Below are 17,334 nucleotides of genomic sequence, written 5' to 3' on the forward strand. Positions count from 1 at the left end.
GTGCAAAGACAAGTCTGGGAAGACGGATGAAGACTTAACTCGCAGACTGATTTATTTATTTATAGGTCGGTATCTGCAAACGTCTTGTTTTTACAAAATATACAAGATGCATTTGCGTTTGAATCTCACCAACAAGATGTTCATCTCGAGTTCTCTATGTCTGTTTGTATTTATGATTTTTACCCTCAATTGTCCGCAGGTGTGGACGTTTGTGTGTCTCCACCCTGTGATTCGCTGGTGACCAGGATGTGCCCCGCCCGTCGTCCAGCTGTGTATTGGCTCCAGCTCCGACCCTCAAAACGAGCAGAGGTACGGAGACGGACGGACGAGTAGAAACTGGCTTGACTGGGATTAATGGAATAACAATGAAATGAATGACAACGTTAATTATTTCTGAAAATGCTGCGTGGCTAAAGGAAATGCAGTGTGACGCTCTGTGTGCTCACACTTCTTATTCCATGTGTAATGGATTAAAAAAATAATGAACATGCTCATTAAATACTCTACTTGCGATATGATGACGTTAGTTTATATGTATGTTCTGGGTTTTCATCGTTAGCTGTTTGTATATCTTAGCGTCTTCTGTTGCAGACGTGGATTCAACAGGTTCACGACGGGTCCGAGTCTTTGGTCAAACGTGAATTCATCAGCGTGAGTCCTTCAAACAAAAAACAAAAAATCAACACGTTCTGTCAGAACAGCTTTTAATGCAAAACGCTGAACCTCCTGCCCTCACATGCTTTGAATAGAACCGTCAGAGAAAAGCGCTCAGTGTAAAAAAAAAAAAGCTCAGCACCAAACGCCTGCAATATCTTCGCCTGGAGCAAATTTGCATTCTGATGAAGAAACGTCTTGGTATGTGGGAGGATCTGGCAAACGTCCTGGTTTATGAACGGTCTGTCAGCGGCATGTGAAGCGGCACATACAGGAGACGAGAGGGTTTATTCAGACCGTGTTCTGCTGGAGAGGCAAACAACGGAGGTGGAAATAAAACAAATAGTGTTTTTAAATAACGACGAGGAGGAGCGTCTCCAGTCGTCAGCTTCGATCCGCTCAGAGTCGAGGAGGAGGAGGAGGAGGAGGAGGAGGAGAGGGGGAGTCTCAGGAAACTTCACATCTGAGCTGCTGCTGCTGCTGAGGAGGATTTTAATCTGACTCCCTGTGTTTCAGATATTGAGGAGCATTGAGTGAAAAGCGAGGAGCAGCGATGAATCAAACTGCATCTGTGTCTCATCAGATCGAGTGTCAGCCGGTCAAAGATGTCAAGGTAGGATCCACTTACACTTTCTCCCCTCGTATGTAAACACAACGTATTCGTGCTCAAAGTTTTCACCCTACTTTATTTTAGCTTTCACACTTTCCCCAGAAAATTCAGTTTATCTCTGAGTTAACGAAATGTGTTAACTACAAGTTGGTTTTTCAATTCAAACGTCTCATAAATATGAGAGAAAAATGAAAATGCAGCCGCTCTCTGAATCTCTTTATTTCTTCCGTGAGCTATTTAACTTCGGATTCAGCTTTTTAACTGTCTTTAAAGGGGCGGGGCCATATGACAATTTGTTTAATTCATCACGTTTTTTTGTTTGAGCTCTTAAGTTGTTTTTTTTTTTTTTGGTCAAAGCTCTTTCCTCGGTTTCTGCAGAGCCGGTGGATGTAATGTCAGTTTTAATGCTTCGTGGGACATCATGTCGTTACGCTGGCGTCTGTGACTCTGCCGACTCATTGTTGTGACGGCGATAACTCAAGAACAATAACCTCAGACTTCTCAAAGCTCGTGTGGAGCAGACCTGAGTAGAATCTGCTGCATACATTTTCATATTGATGAGGTTTTTAAAGTGTTTTTTGTGTAACAGGAAGGATGAAGGTTTTTAACAACCTGTTGGAATCAAATCATTTGGAAGCGGAGCTGGAGGATTTCACACGAGCACTGAAATACAGATGTTTTCCTACAAATTATCCAGAGACGCGATGTGTGAGAACACAAACGTCTGAGTCACAGTGAGCGAGTGGGTGTGTTGATGAGGTTTCTCACACGTGACGGACGTGAAACTGAAAGAATACAAATATTTCAGCCGTACGTGCTGAGGTGAAATAAAGCTGCATGTGGTTTAAGAGTCAAAGTTTTGCAACGTTTACATGTTAAACTGCAGCTTCTGAGGAAAAGAACACGTATTTAAATGTGGAAGGACGACTTTAATTCAGCGTATGGAGACTCATTCAAATCCTCATTTGAAAAGCTAAAGTCCTCACATGTGACGATCAAAGCGAAGGTGTTGTTTTCGGGGACCTTCTCGTGTTTCATGGCTGATAATCCGAGGCAGAGACGCGGAGACGGCAGCTCCAACATTAAAGGGCCTCATTATCGCTCGCACTTCATGCAAAGCTTCTCTCAGCCCGGCGTCGAGAGGAAGAGCGGTAAGAGGAAGAGCATAATCCCGCACAATCCAGCCACAGGGCGGCGGGGCGGGGGGAATAATCTGGCAGGAGGAAGCTTTGAGAAGACGTTTCCTCAGATGCACTGGATTGAATGTTTTCTACAGTAACTCATCTCGTCCAAATTAACCTTAGAACCGTCAGAACGGAACAAATGAGCTTGGATCCATTGTTGTTTTTAAATTTGCATTATTCAGCCTGAGTGCTTTTAATTGTGTCATCAATCGTCGCTCAGTAATCCGGCCTCATGTGCCACCAGGTTTTAGCTGCTTCATGAATAATCCGCCGCCTCTTAAGATGCAGCGTGAAAATTGTGCCGATGCTCAAAGACTTGTTTCACACGTTTAGATCGGAGCCTTGACGCCGATACAAATAACAGAGCGCCATTTTCAGGGGCCAAGTTGTTGCACCCACTGGACCAGGGTGTGATGATGGGCTGTCCTCTCGCTCAAGACCCACAGGGATGAAGAAGAAGACACTGAGGGACGTTCGCTCGTTGCAAACCTGAGGTCCAACAGGGACAGGAACTCACGCTCCAGTCAGAGCTGCTGTGGAGGCGTGGAATCTAAACATCTGTCTTCAAGGCAGAAATCTCCAATAGAGGTTCAGACTCATCCAGGGACATTAAATATGCAAACATGCACTGCAGACGTGTTTCTCACTGTCGAGGTCTTGTATTAAACAGTTTGTGTGCCGACGCTCGGGACTGAACTCAGTTAAACGCCACTTATTGTTCTGCCGAGCTTCTGAAGGCTCCTCGGTTTGTGAAGCAGCTGTTTCTAAAGTCATCATCTATGATCTGATTGAGTTCCCAGCTGGTTTTGTCTTCCTTCCTCTCGTCTGGTTAAAACCGCCGCCGAGGAGGTTTCGTGTTTTCACGCTGTGTACGTTTATTGGTTCGTCTGTTTCTCGGCAGCATTGCACAAAAACAACCCGAAAGGATTTGCACAACACTTGGTGAAAGTATTTTTTCCAGGTAATAATTCAGGTTTCTTGAAGAAGAGAAATCAATATTATTCCGAGGGACGGATCTATGAGTGTGTGCGATGTTATGCATTCCACTAAGTGCCACTTCTTTAAGAGCCTCGATAAAGTCCAGCTGGAAGTTGGAAGCTGTCTTCTCATCTCTCTGGAGCACAGAGAGTTGAGCTGATGTACGATTACGAACCCCAAGTGTAAAAGATTTCTCCTGGTTGCTGTGAAACCGAACAGATTGTCGAGATAAGTAAAAATCTCCAACTACGCTCAAACCCTCTTAATATTAACATTAGCCCTGTGTCTTCGCTGCCATCTGTTGCCGTGGAGACGGACATGGATTAAAAATGCTCATTAGCATGTGAGCGGAGGAGGAAGGTGACGAATCCCGTCCTGTCCTCGTTATCACTGTCTTTACTGCGCTAAAGATAAACATGTCATTATCATGTCGACCTTTCAGCACCGATCAGCTTCACTGGCTCATGTTAACAACTCCCACTCACTCACTGACGCTGCTGCTGCGGCAGAACTGCATCATCGCCACGTGCACGCCGCCGATGAAATCCAGAACTTCAAGTCGCTGCTGCCTCCACAAGTTCGGATGTAAAGACACAGTGTTGGTTGTTCAGGAATCCTCAGTGCAGAGCGGAGCTGTCTGCTCAGCCTACGCTGTGATCCTGTGAAAACCAGCCCGAGTGTGAGGAGGGATCTCGCTGCCAAGTTTCTGACGACGCACAAGAACACGATCGTTCCAAACGCTGTACCCGCTGCAGAGCCGTCACGGTCACAGTAGTACTAACACTGCAACAGGTACTGCAACAAGTACTGCTGCAACATAACGTAACATGACGTTCACCCACACATTTATCTTATCACGTCTCTGATGTCTCCTCCGTCCTGTCTGTTTATTTTACAGCTTCTGTCTCAGGTGTAAATGACTCAGATTCATCTTTCATAGACACGATATTCTATTGTTTATTTTATTACATCATGTTGAATGTTGTACATATTTGGACTGGGGGGGGATTTATAGCATTGCAGCAGCAAAGAGGACGGTAAAATGGAAGCATGTGTAAAAAAGTGATAAATAAGTAAAACGTGCAATATAAACATCAGGGGAAAGAAATAGGGGTAATATAGATTTCTAATATTTGAGTATAAAACAACACATGTGCCAAACTACTCAACTGGGACCATTGATTGTGTTTAATATTCTGGTGCTCTGTAAAAGTTGTACAGTTAAACCTGCATTGAGACGCTCATCATTAGAGCTGATTCTGTGCTTTAGTGTTAAATATTCACAATATTCAGTTGATTCAATCGCTCAAAACCAAAAAACTCAATGAATGAAATAATTCTAAATGTATGCAAGTCTCATTTTTGGTCACTAGAGGGCAGCTTTACACAAGTAATTACAAAAAGCACTCCAGTGCTTCTTTACACCATATTGTATTTATATTTTATTTCACCTCATTATTTTTATCTCAGGTTCAAATCCAGTGATCACAGCGAACCACAAAACAAAAAATAAGCTTTGACTTTCAAACCTGCAGTGACAAACGTTCATCAATGAAATGACGGAATAGGAAATGTACGTGGAACGTTCCCAGATGAGTCCGGTGTAAACACAAACTCTTGGATTCACACATTTGAAGTCTTGAATCAGTCTTGAGCTGCGCTACAGAGAAAACTGGAAAAAGAAGGAGCAGCTGTTGAGTTAATTGCTGCTGCTGGTCAGTCGCAGCACAGAGCTGAATAAAACCCACGGAGAGAGACGGAGATAAGTGAGGGCTGAGCTATTAAAAGCTTTTTCTTTTATTCGGTAATAAACTCTGATCCACGGCTTCTCTCCAGGTGGAAATATGGGTCTGTTAAAAAAAAAAAAACTGTAATAACGCACCTTCACATTCTCTGAGCTCATCCAGACCAGATTGTTTTCAGGAGATTTTGAGAAATATTTTTGTTTAGTTAGACGAGAAAAGATTTGACGTTGTGGTGCAGATCCAGTTGAACAGGCGGGGTCAGGATTTATGTTTCCCCGTTTTTTTTATATCACGACCATAAAATGCGACATTAGTTTATTTATTTCTTTGTTTTTGCAGGAACATAGAAACAGTGGCTCATGACTCACTGCAAGTAAAAATCCTACACTGGGTTGTGAAAGGCAGAGAACACTCGATGGTCCATTAGAGTTTTTTTGAAGAGTGAACGTTGAGGCCTAATGTTTCCTGGTTTTGTTTGTCCCACTTCAGCCTCATTGTCCCTTTAACACAGAAAGCTTCGGCTCATCGGGCCTCAGTGTCACCACCAGACAAATTCCCCCTGACACAGAATTAGATTATCAGCCTAACGATGCCGAGGGAAACTGGGCTGACTGTTTTCACTTATGAATGACACCATTTTTTTTTTTTTTATGTAGTAAAATCAGAACGCGATCGTGTGCCGTCTGTTTACTCTGAGGAGGAAAACCAGACGGACGCCAGCGGTAAAAGAGGAGGAGAGAAACCGCCGGCGGAGTCGTGTTGTCGGACATCGTCCGCTTTTGAGTTTGGAGTTGAAACAGTTTGAATTGTGATCGTCTGGACCATGATTGACCCGGAGCTCAGGTTCGTGGAGGTGAGGTGTCCATATGCTCTTATTGACACAAACCACCGCTGCAGAATCAATATGTTGGGGATCTATAACAAAGAGAGGCTGTAAAATGAGATGTGTCTCACATGTAGAGTTTGATTCGAGGTTGTTTGCGAAGAGGCGACAGACTTTTGGTTTATCGCCATTCTTATCGTAAAGTCCCAGGAGTGTCAGCTGCCTCCAGAGAGAGCGGAGGCAGCTGAGAAACGGCCCCTGTGGGAGTCGGAGTGTGTCAGGACTTAGATTATTCCTGTAAGCACGAGTGATGGAGGAGCTGCTTCTGTAGCAGGACGAGTGAAGTGAGCTGAGGACACTGAAACAAAACAAGAGCGACGCTCTGTTTCATGACATCAGCTCATCTGGTGTCAGAAGTTTCATCTTATTTTCGAGATGAATTACTTTCGCAAAGGAAGCATTTGTTGTTTTTTTCCTTCGTCAGCCGGATTAGACAAAAACAAACATGTACAATTTTGGTTCCTACGCTAAAAACTGCTTTTCGCAGAACTAAAATGTCAAAGGTCACGTTAAATAAATGTTTCAGGTATTTCCTGTCACATTGACGTTTGTTCCAATGTTCATGTATCTGATTCAATTTTCATTTCTTAAGATGAAAACATCTCGATTGGCAGCCGAGACGAACTTACGACTGATCGAGTGGGTGTTGGCAGCAGGACTTCGGCTTCATATCCGTGTTTTATTTTGGCTTTATTTCTGGTATTTATATTATTTCTGGTGAGTGGGAGGAATGGAGCCGCGTGTTCCATCTTCATATGCAGGAAGGTGACTCGAGACCCACTTCTGGTTTGACTCTCACGAATCTGTATCCGAACACTGAAACTCCGGGCCGTGCTTCTCTCTTTGGATCCACTGAAGCTCCTCCGGGGCGTCAGGTTGATAAATGGCGCCGCACACTTGGTCAGTCGCTAAACCTTGACCTACTTGTTTTTCTAGGTCAAGAAAGCCTGGCTGGTTTTTTGTATGTTGGCTCATGACATTTTTTAACATTTAAATTGTGTAAGCTTCCCATCGCTGATGCTTAAAGAGCTTGTACTCTGAATGTCTTCCCAGATTCAAATCTCTGTTCATCATGAAGAAATGCTTTGCAGGTGTCTGAGGCGTTCACATGCAGCGGCGGTACACTCCCGCCCACAGCTCTCGGTCTTTGTTTGTAATTTTGCATTTCTATAAATGGATGTTTCAGCCTTGAGGTGATCTACAGCGTTGCCACGGTTCAGAGTTTAAAGCCCCTTCTGCTGCAGAACCCACAGAGGTTTTAATTCATATGCAAGCAGGGGACTTATTACGGTTGTTTACAGTTTGGTCCTTGAGTGAATTTCTTCCTTTATGAACTCTGTCCTTTAGAGGAAAGATTAAAAAAAACGTGATAGCAGAAGGTCAAGTGTGTTTACTTTGTTTTTGAGAAATACACACAGGCTGAATTTTGATTTAAAATACTGTTCATGTTTGATTGCACCAGCACATAAAGAAATAATGATTCTCTTCAGAGAGGAAGAGAAGTGAAACACATTTCCTCAGTATTTTGTGACTTAAACCTGCTCTTATCAGGACTTTAGAACCTTCTGGGTCAATTAACCCACTTTAGAGGCGTCCTTATCACTCCACTTTCCCTCCGAACCTCGGCGGTGCCAAACTTTGAGCCCGGTGGGTTTCCGTCCCGGCAGCAGGTTAATTACATTCACCTGGCGTCCCGGCCGTGAATCCCTTCCTGATAAGATGGAAGGAGTGAAGCCCAGGAGGGTTTAGAGATCAGGCAAGTGGAGGAATCTCACGCTCGTGACTAAACGACCGGACACAAGCTGTCGAGTGTTGGCGGCTGCTGGTTGAAACTATCTGGATGTTGAAGTCAAGTTGAAGTTAAATTCTCACAGACAGACAGACAGGCCGATGACACAATGATGAGAAACCACAAATTAGCTTCTGCACAGAGATGAATATTGTTTTCACTGTTCCACACAGAAAACGTCAGAAAAGGCCGGAGCACTCACACGGATGCTGGAGCTGATAATGCACAAAGTAGCCTCGCGGTCTGAAAAGGCAAGTGGAGCCGGTTTCTGCCTCGGGGATATTAGTGAACTTCCCAAACGTCAGCACAGGTCAGTGGGAACCAGATCATTTCCATGTGGTCTCTGGTTCCGCCTGTTTAATATTTAATGCCAAAGAGAAAAACACTCCGACCTCGAGCTTTGAGGATCCTTCCTTCTCTTTTCACTTCCACCCTTCAGCCTCGGCCTCTCCCTGACCTCCTGCCTTTGCTCCCTCAGTTTCCCTCAGATGCACGTCTCATGATTTCCTAACTCTTGATGCTGAACTCTGAAGATCTTAACTAAAGACGCTGTCGGGTCTTGAGAGGCAGTTGGGGCTCGATGATGATCGTATATAAATGAAAGGGAGAAAGGTTTCCCCAACATTTGCTCTCACGAGGAGACTTGTATCAGCAGGTCTCATTGTCTTTTAGCGTCCACTGCTCCATCTTCATCCCCTCCCTCCTCTTCTGGTCTTTATTTTCAGACGGGATCGTGTGCACAGCCTGTGTGTGTGGTTTGCGTCTTCAGGGCTTTCTCTGTGACACCTATCAGTTTGCATCCAGTCACTTGGCAGCGGGAAAGGCCAGCTGGTTACTGATCCGCCCGATTGTCTCGCTCCGTTCTGCTCTGAAGGGATTTCAGACGAAGCCGTGGTCTCAGCTAGAATCTTATAATTTATTTCTGAGGGATATTCTAACGCTAGATATTACAGGAGGGCTCAACGTCCCTGAAGTGATAGTGTGGGAATAGTGGAGTGACGTCATCAGAGGTAAAAATACCACGGAGTGCTACACACGGTCGTACTGTAAATATGAACACTGCTAAAGGATCAGAGTGTTTCTGTTTCTTCACTATAATTAGATTTTTAGAGACACATGTAAACCGCTGCAACACAAGATGATGGAATATCTTTTTATTCCATCAAAGCATGTGTTTGCATAAGCAGGTTGCTAATTAATGATTCTTAATTAATCTCAACCGACCAACGACTGAGTTGCTTGAATTGATTTAACGTGGGGCTGAACTTTAAACTCTCTGTCAGACTGCGTCACATTTATAAAGGTTTTGTTCAACGGACCCGTAGAAGTCTCAAAAACACAAAAAGGCTGCAGAGTAACAGAAACTAAATCAGTTATTGTCAAAACCGACAACACGAACACTGATTTTATTCAGATTCAATGGAACAGTGTTTATTGTTAATTACAGGAACAACGTAAGCTGCTGCACTTCTACGTGACACGCTAACAAAACAACCTGGTTTACAGTAAAATGAATGAAATACATTTTAAAATGATGAAACGATGAATGGAGGCTGGGAAGCTTCCGAACAGAACCACGGACAGAACCACGTCCACTGTGGGTCAGCACCACGGACAGAGGCGTGAAAATAGATTTAGATGTAATAGATGAAATCGGTCGATTCGCAGAAAATAATCCTGTTCACAGACGTACACAGATGTACACAGATGTACACAGATGTACACAGATGTACACAGATGTACACAGAAGTACACAGACGTACACAGACGTACACAGACGTACACAGATGTACACAGAAGTACACAGACGTACGCAGACGTACACAGACGTACACAGACGTTCACAGAAGTACACAGAAGTACACAGAAGTACACAGACGTACACAGAAGTACGCAGACGTACGCAGTTGCATCGCATTTGTTTTCAAAATAAAATGATCAAAACTGTGTCAAAATAAAATCTGTGATATTGGTCAGATATGAGTCAAACTGTTTCCTGTTCAAACCAGGTTTGACGAGGGTCCATTTGTTTTAACGCTCGTGCACATTCAGTAATTCAAGTAACTTAATAAACATTTTATTATCATTTTCTATGACGCAAATACCAAGTAAATATCCATATTGGTAACTAACTGTGTGTATTTATATAATATAATATAGGAACAATAATATAATTGTGTAGATGTTTCCCCACATCTGTGGTTGTTCTACAGAAGTAAAAGCGAAGTAGAGGAAGCGAGTGAAGGGGGTTTTATTTTGAAAGGCTCACCGGGGATCTGTGCCTCCGTGGTTCCGGGCAGCTTGACGCTCCCGCTGCTAAATTGAGGCGCCGACAGGTCTGGATGTTATTACCGGAGAGAGCCGCTGCAACCGGGAGGACCAACGACACCGAGCTGCGGCCACAATGACGGCGTCCAAAGACCCGACCAAGAAGAAACCGAAGGAGTCGCAGCAGGACGAGGTAGAAGCCATTAACCAGACATGTGTGATCGATCAGCTGAGGGGAGACAGGAGACAGACACGTCCTGTCATCACGATGGAAGGACGAGGTGGACAAACTGTGGGGACTGTCACTGCAGGATTTAATGAGAACAACATAGAGACAGTAGAGTAACGTGTCCCCTCGTGTCCTCTGTCTTCCTGCGGCGGGTTGGAGATGATTTAATGGGGTTTAAACATTAAATCATCTCTATTTGTTTCTGAAAACTGAAGGAAAACAGAATTAAATCAGATTATTAAGTGATTTTCATCTGCGTCCGGATTCACTCAGTTTAAACTCTGATTCAAACTCAGCGTGTGTCTCTCTCATCACAAAGTTGTGATGCTCGTCTCCAGGTGGCTGGAAATGTTGTTTCTGCCATTGTTGATGCTGTGTGTGTGTGTGTGTGTGTGTGTGTGTGTGTGTGTGTGTGTGTGTGTGTGTGTGTGTGTGTGTTTGAGCAGCTGTGTAATCTCTCATTGTGTTGAGTTGACTCACTCGGAGGATGAAGCAGCGACCAGCATCCCCGTCTCTAATTCCCATCAGGCACGAGCATAATCACATACAACGGGCTAATTCCGAAACACAGGCATGTTGGATCGCACATGCAACCGCAGCACGACTCCACTGTGCGTTCCGACATGTGAGAAGCATATTTTAAACGAGGCTTGCTGCAGTTTCATGTGCTGCTTCCATGAGAATCGGTCAGTTTCTCCTCCTGTGCACATCGAGTTTGATTTCTTTCTTTGTTGAAGAGAGAAAATCAAACATACAAAGCTGCAACTATAAGAAAGATTGAACAGATTATTCTTAAATCCAATAAACTATATCGACAAATTACACAACGACAGTTTTATCTTTACGCCGCACATTTTTTAAAACAGCCTAATATTCGTTATAGTACTCCGTGTTTCTATCTTATTTATTCTAGATTGTGTTTCCAATTATTTGATTAAATACATTTTAAATTAACGAAGCAGCTCTCACTTTTATTTTTTTCTTGCAGAAGAAACATTTTTTAATTTGTCAATGATCCAAATCGAACTTCCTGTGTCTCTACGTCATGAATAATCAAGTTTGCTTTTTTATGTTTGATCGTCCTAAATAAGTTTCATGTGATGAGTTTGTTCAGTGTCCCCACACACACACACACACACACACACACACACACACACACACACACACACACACACACACAGCAGTGGGTGGGGCATTCTTTACACACCACTGGGCCATTGACTTCACTCCGAGTATTAGTTCAACATCTTGGAGCTAATTATTTTCATGCTGTGTGTGTGCGTGTGTGTGTTTGTGTGTGTGTGTGTGTGTGTGTGTTTGTGTGTGTGTGTGTGTGTGTGTGTGTGCGTGCGTGCGTGTTCCTGCTTCATTAATTACACAGTTTCCACCTCAGCAGCAGAACATGTGATGCAGATTGTTCTCGTCCTCCCTCTCATCTTCCTGTTCTGGCACATTTACTCATTTAAAAATGGATTTAATCATAATAATCCTTTAGTTACACTCCCCCTCAATCTACTGGGAGGCCATCACTTGAGACATCGTCTTTCTCTCGGTTCGCTGTTTTGGGGGACGTCAATGTCTGATACGTCCCCCAACAGCTCCGGATCTCTCGACCCCCGACTTTCACCCACCGAGGCTGAAGCGGGAGAGAAGCGATCAGTGTGGAGAAGTGATGTAATCCGGAGGCGTCCGGAGCTTCCGGGTCAGCGGAGTCAACACTTTAAAAGTTTTTTGCTTCCAAAGATTCTTAAAGAAAGCTGTTTTTTTTTTTCCTGCAAGCTCGAGAGTAGAGAATCAGACGCTCATGATTATGTGGAGCTGAAGTGTTTTTCCTGTTTGTGTCCCACTTTACTCTAATGGTTTTCTGGTGGATATAATCCCAGCTCTGTCTAGACAGGATGAGTCTGTCTCCTTTCAAATGTCCAGTTATAAAGACGCTTAAATTCAATGTGGCAAATTACACATGAGAGACAAATCATATCAAGGCTGTGAATTGAATATTGATTGTGTTCTAGGTACTTTTACCTGTGTTTATTATTATTATTATTCTGAGACAAGCGGTGCCTCCTTCATTAACGGTTTGTGGAACCAGAGGAGCGGAGGACGTCGTCGCAGCATCGTTTTGTGATTCCGTTGTCCACATCGGTTTGTTTTTCGTCTCTGCAGGAGTTCGTGGACGTCAGCCCGCCGCAGAGGAACTGGAAGGGCATCGCCATCTCTCTGCTGGTAATCGTGGTCGTGTGCTCGCTCATCACCATGTCCGTGGTCGTCCTCACACCTGGTACGTGAGATAATGAAATACTGCAAATCTTCAATTTCACATGAAAGAAGACACGCTGGCGGAGGATATTAGAACCAGAACTGCACACGGCCTCTTGAAGCAGAGACACGTTTCCTCGGCACATATTCGAAAAAGTAAAGACGACTTAGAATTCAGCAGTTTTATTATACGCTGTACATTAGTAATGGCTCATATTTCATACATTTCTATTCCTACGTGTTTGTGTACATTTATATTCTCTCATTTGAAGCCGCTCTGTGTTGTATTTAAACATTTCTGACAGCTTTGCATAATGCAGTGACATCTCTTGAATTAGAATAAGGCCTACTCTCCTCTGTGTGTGTGTAATATGTGCATTCATGAATAGATGAATATATGTAATCACTGCATCTCTCCGTCAGTGAGTCACCCCCTCCCCCCCCCCTCCTGTCGTTTGTCTTTTCCCGCATCATTTTGATGGAGTGTTTGCTTTTCATTGTCTCTTTGCTTTGTCCTTTTGGTCTTCACAGATAAACCTGTGAAAATAAACTGGATTTCACCAAGTGTGTGTGTGTGTGTGTTTGTGTTTGTGTTTGTGTGTTTTCACAGTGGAAGTTCCCGGCAGCAGCAAGTCCAGACTGACTGTGGCAGATCTGTACAAGCCAGAGTTCAGCGTTCACGACCCCGAGGCCACGTGGATCAGTGGTAAGTACGACACCGAGAACAAAAACACACAAAAACAATCAAGAAATACGTTGTTTCCCGACTCCATGGTTGTGACGTCGTCGCTGAGCTCCGTGCCTCCACGTGAAGATAAAAGGAGTCAAGGTTTGACTCCTTTTATCGAACGGAAAGAATTCACCAGCAGCGTTTGATGTGTGACTTCTCTGCAGCGAGCAGTGAGAGATGTGCAGCTCGGAGGAGAGACTCCAGAGGTGGGGACGGTGTGGCATTGAGGGAAGCGCCACGATGATGTAACAGCGGAGAATAACACAGTGCGACTTTGAACAGAGGAAGAAAGTAGGGAGGTGACGTCCGCGCAACAGTTCGTGACGTTCTGGATTAGACACACGTTTGGATCTAAATCTGAAATACTTTTATTTTTGATGCTTCAGGTTCGACAGCGTGACAGTGATGATATTTGGACCCAGAGTCTGTTTTTAAATCATCTTTACCTTTATTTACGATTAGTTTTTAATTAGGAACGTATTAAAGGAAAACTAATTAAATATAGACAGATTCAATATCGGTCATTTGGTGCCTAACGTCTCCTCCCTGCGTTGATAAAATCATAATTGCTCTTTGTTTCGTTCACATCGTATTTGCCGCATTAGTAGCATGTAAACGCAGGATTAATAATGAAAATCGATAACCTCGTTCATGGAGCAAGTTACAAACGGGGCAGCAAATTAAATTCAGAAAATTATCCCATCGTTAACGTGAGATAAAATACATTCATTTAAACGATTCTGAAAGATTTGTAAAGGTTAATTCTTTTCGGGGGGTTGTTCTTTTCTTTTCTTTTTTTTTTTTTAAAGCAAACCTGAACATATGAGCTGAATAACAAATCTACCGTTCAGTCAGGAGATGGACGCGATCTTTCTGTCAGCGGAGGCGAAACCGGCTCGGAGCCCTGTGGGAAGTGCATTAACAGAAAATGAGAATCTTTCCACCTGAGGTTTCATTACAGCCTCCGAGCATTTGTCAGTGAAGAGAGGGAGCCGGCGATAATTCCACATTTATTAAAACCATTTATTCAGCAAGATTATAGTCTCCGGAACGAGCCACCTGCAGAGTTTCACCGGATTCACGGAGATGGAAGAAATCCCGCTCCGCTCAGGCAGGTAAAAACTCTGACGAGGCAAAGAGATCAAGGTGGTTCATGGAATAACGTTTGATTTTCACTCTGCCCCTCGAACGGTTACAAAAACGAATGACTTCATTTGACGTCTGACGGAGAACGTAATCACATCTACAGCTGAGACACTGAGATGCATTCAGAGACACAGGAAATACTGAGGTCACTTATTAAATTCTCCTCCTGACAAACCACCAATAAATACTTTTAATGATAAATGAAATTAAGATTTAACGAACCATCAGAAAATGTATTTTTATTTAATGCAGCCTGTGTTTTTAATTCGTCTGTGCGTCAACACATGAGCTAATCACAGCGCCCCCTGCTGACGTGCATGTCCAAACACAGATGGCCTCACAGTGGCGTGTCTTCAGTGAGTCTGGGTCAGCTGAAAAAACACAACTACACGTTTTAAAGATCCGCAGCTTTGATTATTGTTTAAGTGGAGGAAGAGGTTTAAATACGTGGCAGTGAGACGGAGTCTGTTGTTGCTTAAATGCTGTAGTTTGCACTCATCTGAGTTTAATGCGAGCAGCTCTGGTGGAGTTAGTCTGAAGGTGACATAACCACCTCCGCTGGACGCCGGGGGTCAGAGGTCGTGTTTTCAGCAGCTGCAGCTCCGGTGTAAACAGTGGTCGGCCATTAACGTGTCCTTGATTCTGCTCCCTGCTGTACGTCAGTGTAATCTGAGCGGCCGAGGTCTAAATGCAGCAGATCCACATCTGTCTCATGACGAGCGTCAGTTCGACGCTGACCTTTCTCTTCCCCGATCTTTTCTCCCGGCCTGACACCTCCTCCCCGTCGCGCGTTACGCAAGGAGCACTCTGCTGGAGGTGTTGGTTTTTCCGCTAGACGTGTGACCGAACGCGTTTCCTCCACATCAAACCACGTCGCTCACGCTCCAGTCCTTCGCTGAAGAAAGAAGGTAGACGTCGGTTACGGCTGTTTGACGACATGACAGTTTGCTTCAGCGGTTAATTCAGGAGAGAAGAAGATGGTGCGAGAGCGACAGAACGTATAAGATGAGGGACGGGAGACACAAGGGCAGGAGCAGAGAGACAGAGGCGACTGTGAGAGATGGTTTTCCACCGCCTGCTGCGTCCTGTCCTTCCACAGGGAGATAATACTAATGACTAGTGCTGCGGCCTGTGGCTTCTCATTATGGGCTCTGGTTTGGGATGCCTCCCAACACACACACACACACACACACACACTTATTTCACTCCCTAAAATCTGGGACATTTGATCCGATACGATTCAGACGTCTGCGGACTTTGTATCAGCTCCACCAGCTGCTGTTGACAAGTCCGTGGCGTTTAAAGCTGCTATCATCAATATTTCACGTCATTATTTGTAGAAGAGAGAAGTCAATTTTAGTGACGACTGAAACTCCCTGTGTTCCTATAAGAGAGGATGAAAACACATATTATATATATTTATCCAACGTTTCAGGTCACGTCCACGACGAGCTTTTTGAATCTGCGTCCTCACACACCTGAAATCCACCTGTGGAGGATTTCAGGAGAATATCTGGACTTGTGTCTGAGAGCAGCTTCAGAAACCCTGCAGGTGTTGTGCACGCTGTGTGTGTGTGTGTGTGTGTGTGTGTGTGTGGAAGCCGTCAGCTGAATTACATCATCTCAGACTGAGAAGGTTTTTTTTTTTTTTTTCCAGAACCACAATATTGAATTTTTCAGCCCAGCAGGGTCAGACGTCCCATTAGCCGTTTTGTTGAGATTGATGATAAAGTTGGGAAATTACCATCTGACATGTTGTTGTGGTGTAAATCTAATGTCGGCCGGGTGCGATGAGGGCTGAGAGCCCGGGTCTGAATTTACTGCTGCGCCTCCTGGAGGTGTTGTGCAAGCAGCTCAAACAAGTCCGCGGTGAAAATTGCTTCCTCGACAGGAACCCCCCCCCCCCCCCCCCCCCCAGACTCATTCCCTCTTCCCTCACATCAGAGTCCGGCTTCAAAAGCTGCTCTCGCTAATTTAATGGCATGAGGGACGCTGGCGTCACAAGTCATATAATAGCTGTTGATGAATCGAGTGAACGCAGAGATCACGTCCGACCACTTCACTGAAACTAAATAATCCAGAGAGCTGAGGTGCGGCTCCTGGAGCAGAACGTCATCAGGGTGATGAGTATGTTTCCTGACCACACGCAGCACGTCGGAGTTTAAGTAAAGTCCTCAGGCTGCGGATTGTTTGTAAAGTTAGATATAGATAAAAGTCTGATCTCTGCTTGTTGATGAAAACGGATCTTCTCTTAATTCACCTGTTCACGTGTGAAAACTACAAACTGACCTATGAATGAATTCAAATGCAGCCAAATATATAGAACGTGAAATAAGAAAATACAATTTGGATAAAAAAACAGTTCCCACATCGAGCGACAGGAAGCAATCGATGGATCATTATGTGTAATTCTTAGAAATCAATACATTTTTCTTCTTCATCATTCAAATCATCTTTTTCCCCTCCTCACATCTTTCGAGCTCTGTTCTTGTTGACACCTGCAATTTGCTGCTTTTCGTGTCGACCCCCGAAAGAAACATCCGAAGCGGCAGCACAGGCGAAATCAATCAGCCGACAACGAGGTGTCAAAGAAGTCCCGCTGTCTGAGTGACGTGCGAGGTCTCACAGATGCACGCCGCTTCGATAAACACGTTGAGATGAATCCTGGCTGAAGAAAAAACAGATAAATACTGTGTGTCACACTGAGCGCCCCCTGCAGGCGTCGGTGTGTGAACGCCGCTCCATCAGTATTCCGCTCTCCGCTCGCCGCTTATTGATGATTTTCTTGCATCATCGTCGACATTACGGACGCTACGCTGGTTTCTGATGTTACCAAGGAAACCATGTAATCACCTTTCA

At 44.3% G+C, this 17,334-nt stretch overlaps 1 protein-coding gene across 2 annotated transcripts in view; it reads left to right on the forward strand.

The window, feature by feature from the left end:
* Window positions 1–1,096: 1,096 nt before the first annotated feature.
* The window catches only part of LOC109641706 (inactive dipeptidyl peptidase 10-like), a 29,264-nt gene continuing 13,026 nt past the window's right edge, over window positions 1,097–17,334 (forward strand). Inside the window, exons 1-3 of one of the 2 annotated variants that reach the window (XM_069520916.1) lie at window positions 1,097–1,267; window positions 12,507–12,621; window positions 13,210–13,305. In XM_069520916.1, coding sequence (XP_069377017.1) covers window positions 1,208–1,267; window positions 12,507–12,621; window positions 13,210–13,305 — 271 coding nt within the window. In that variant the 5' untranslated portion in view covers window positions 1,097–1,207. Of the gene's footprint in view, window positions 1,268–10,133; window positions 10,305–12,506; window positions 12,622–13,209; window positions 13,306–17,334 lie in introns of those variants that run through there. The other variant, XM_069520917.1, reaches the window with a different exon arrangement.

This window comes from Paralichthys olivaceus, chromosome 24 (assembly GCF_024713975.1).
Source record: "Paralichthys olivaceus isolate ysfri-2021 chromosome 24, ASM2471397v2, whole genome shotgun sequence".
Taxonomy (NCBI): Eukaryota; Metazoa; Chordata; class Actinopteri; order Pleuronectiformes; family Paralichthyidae; genus Paralichthys; species Paralichthys olivaceus.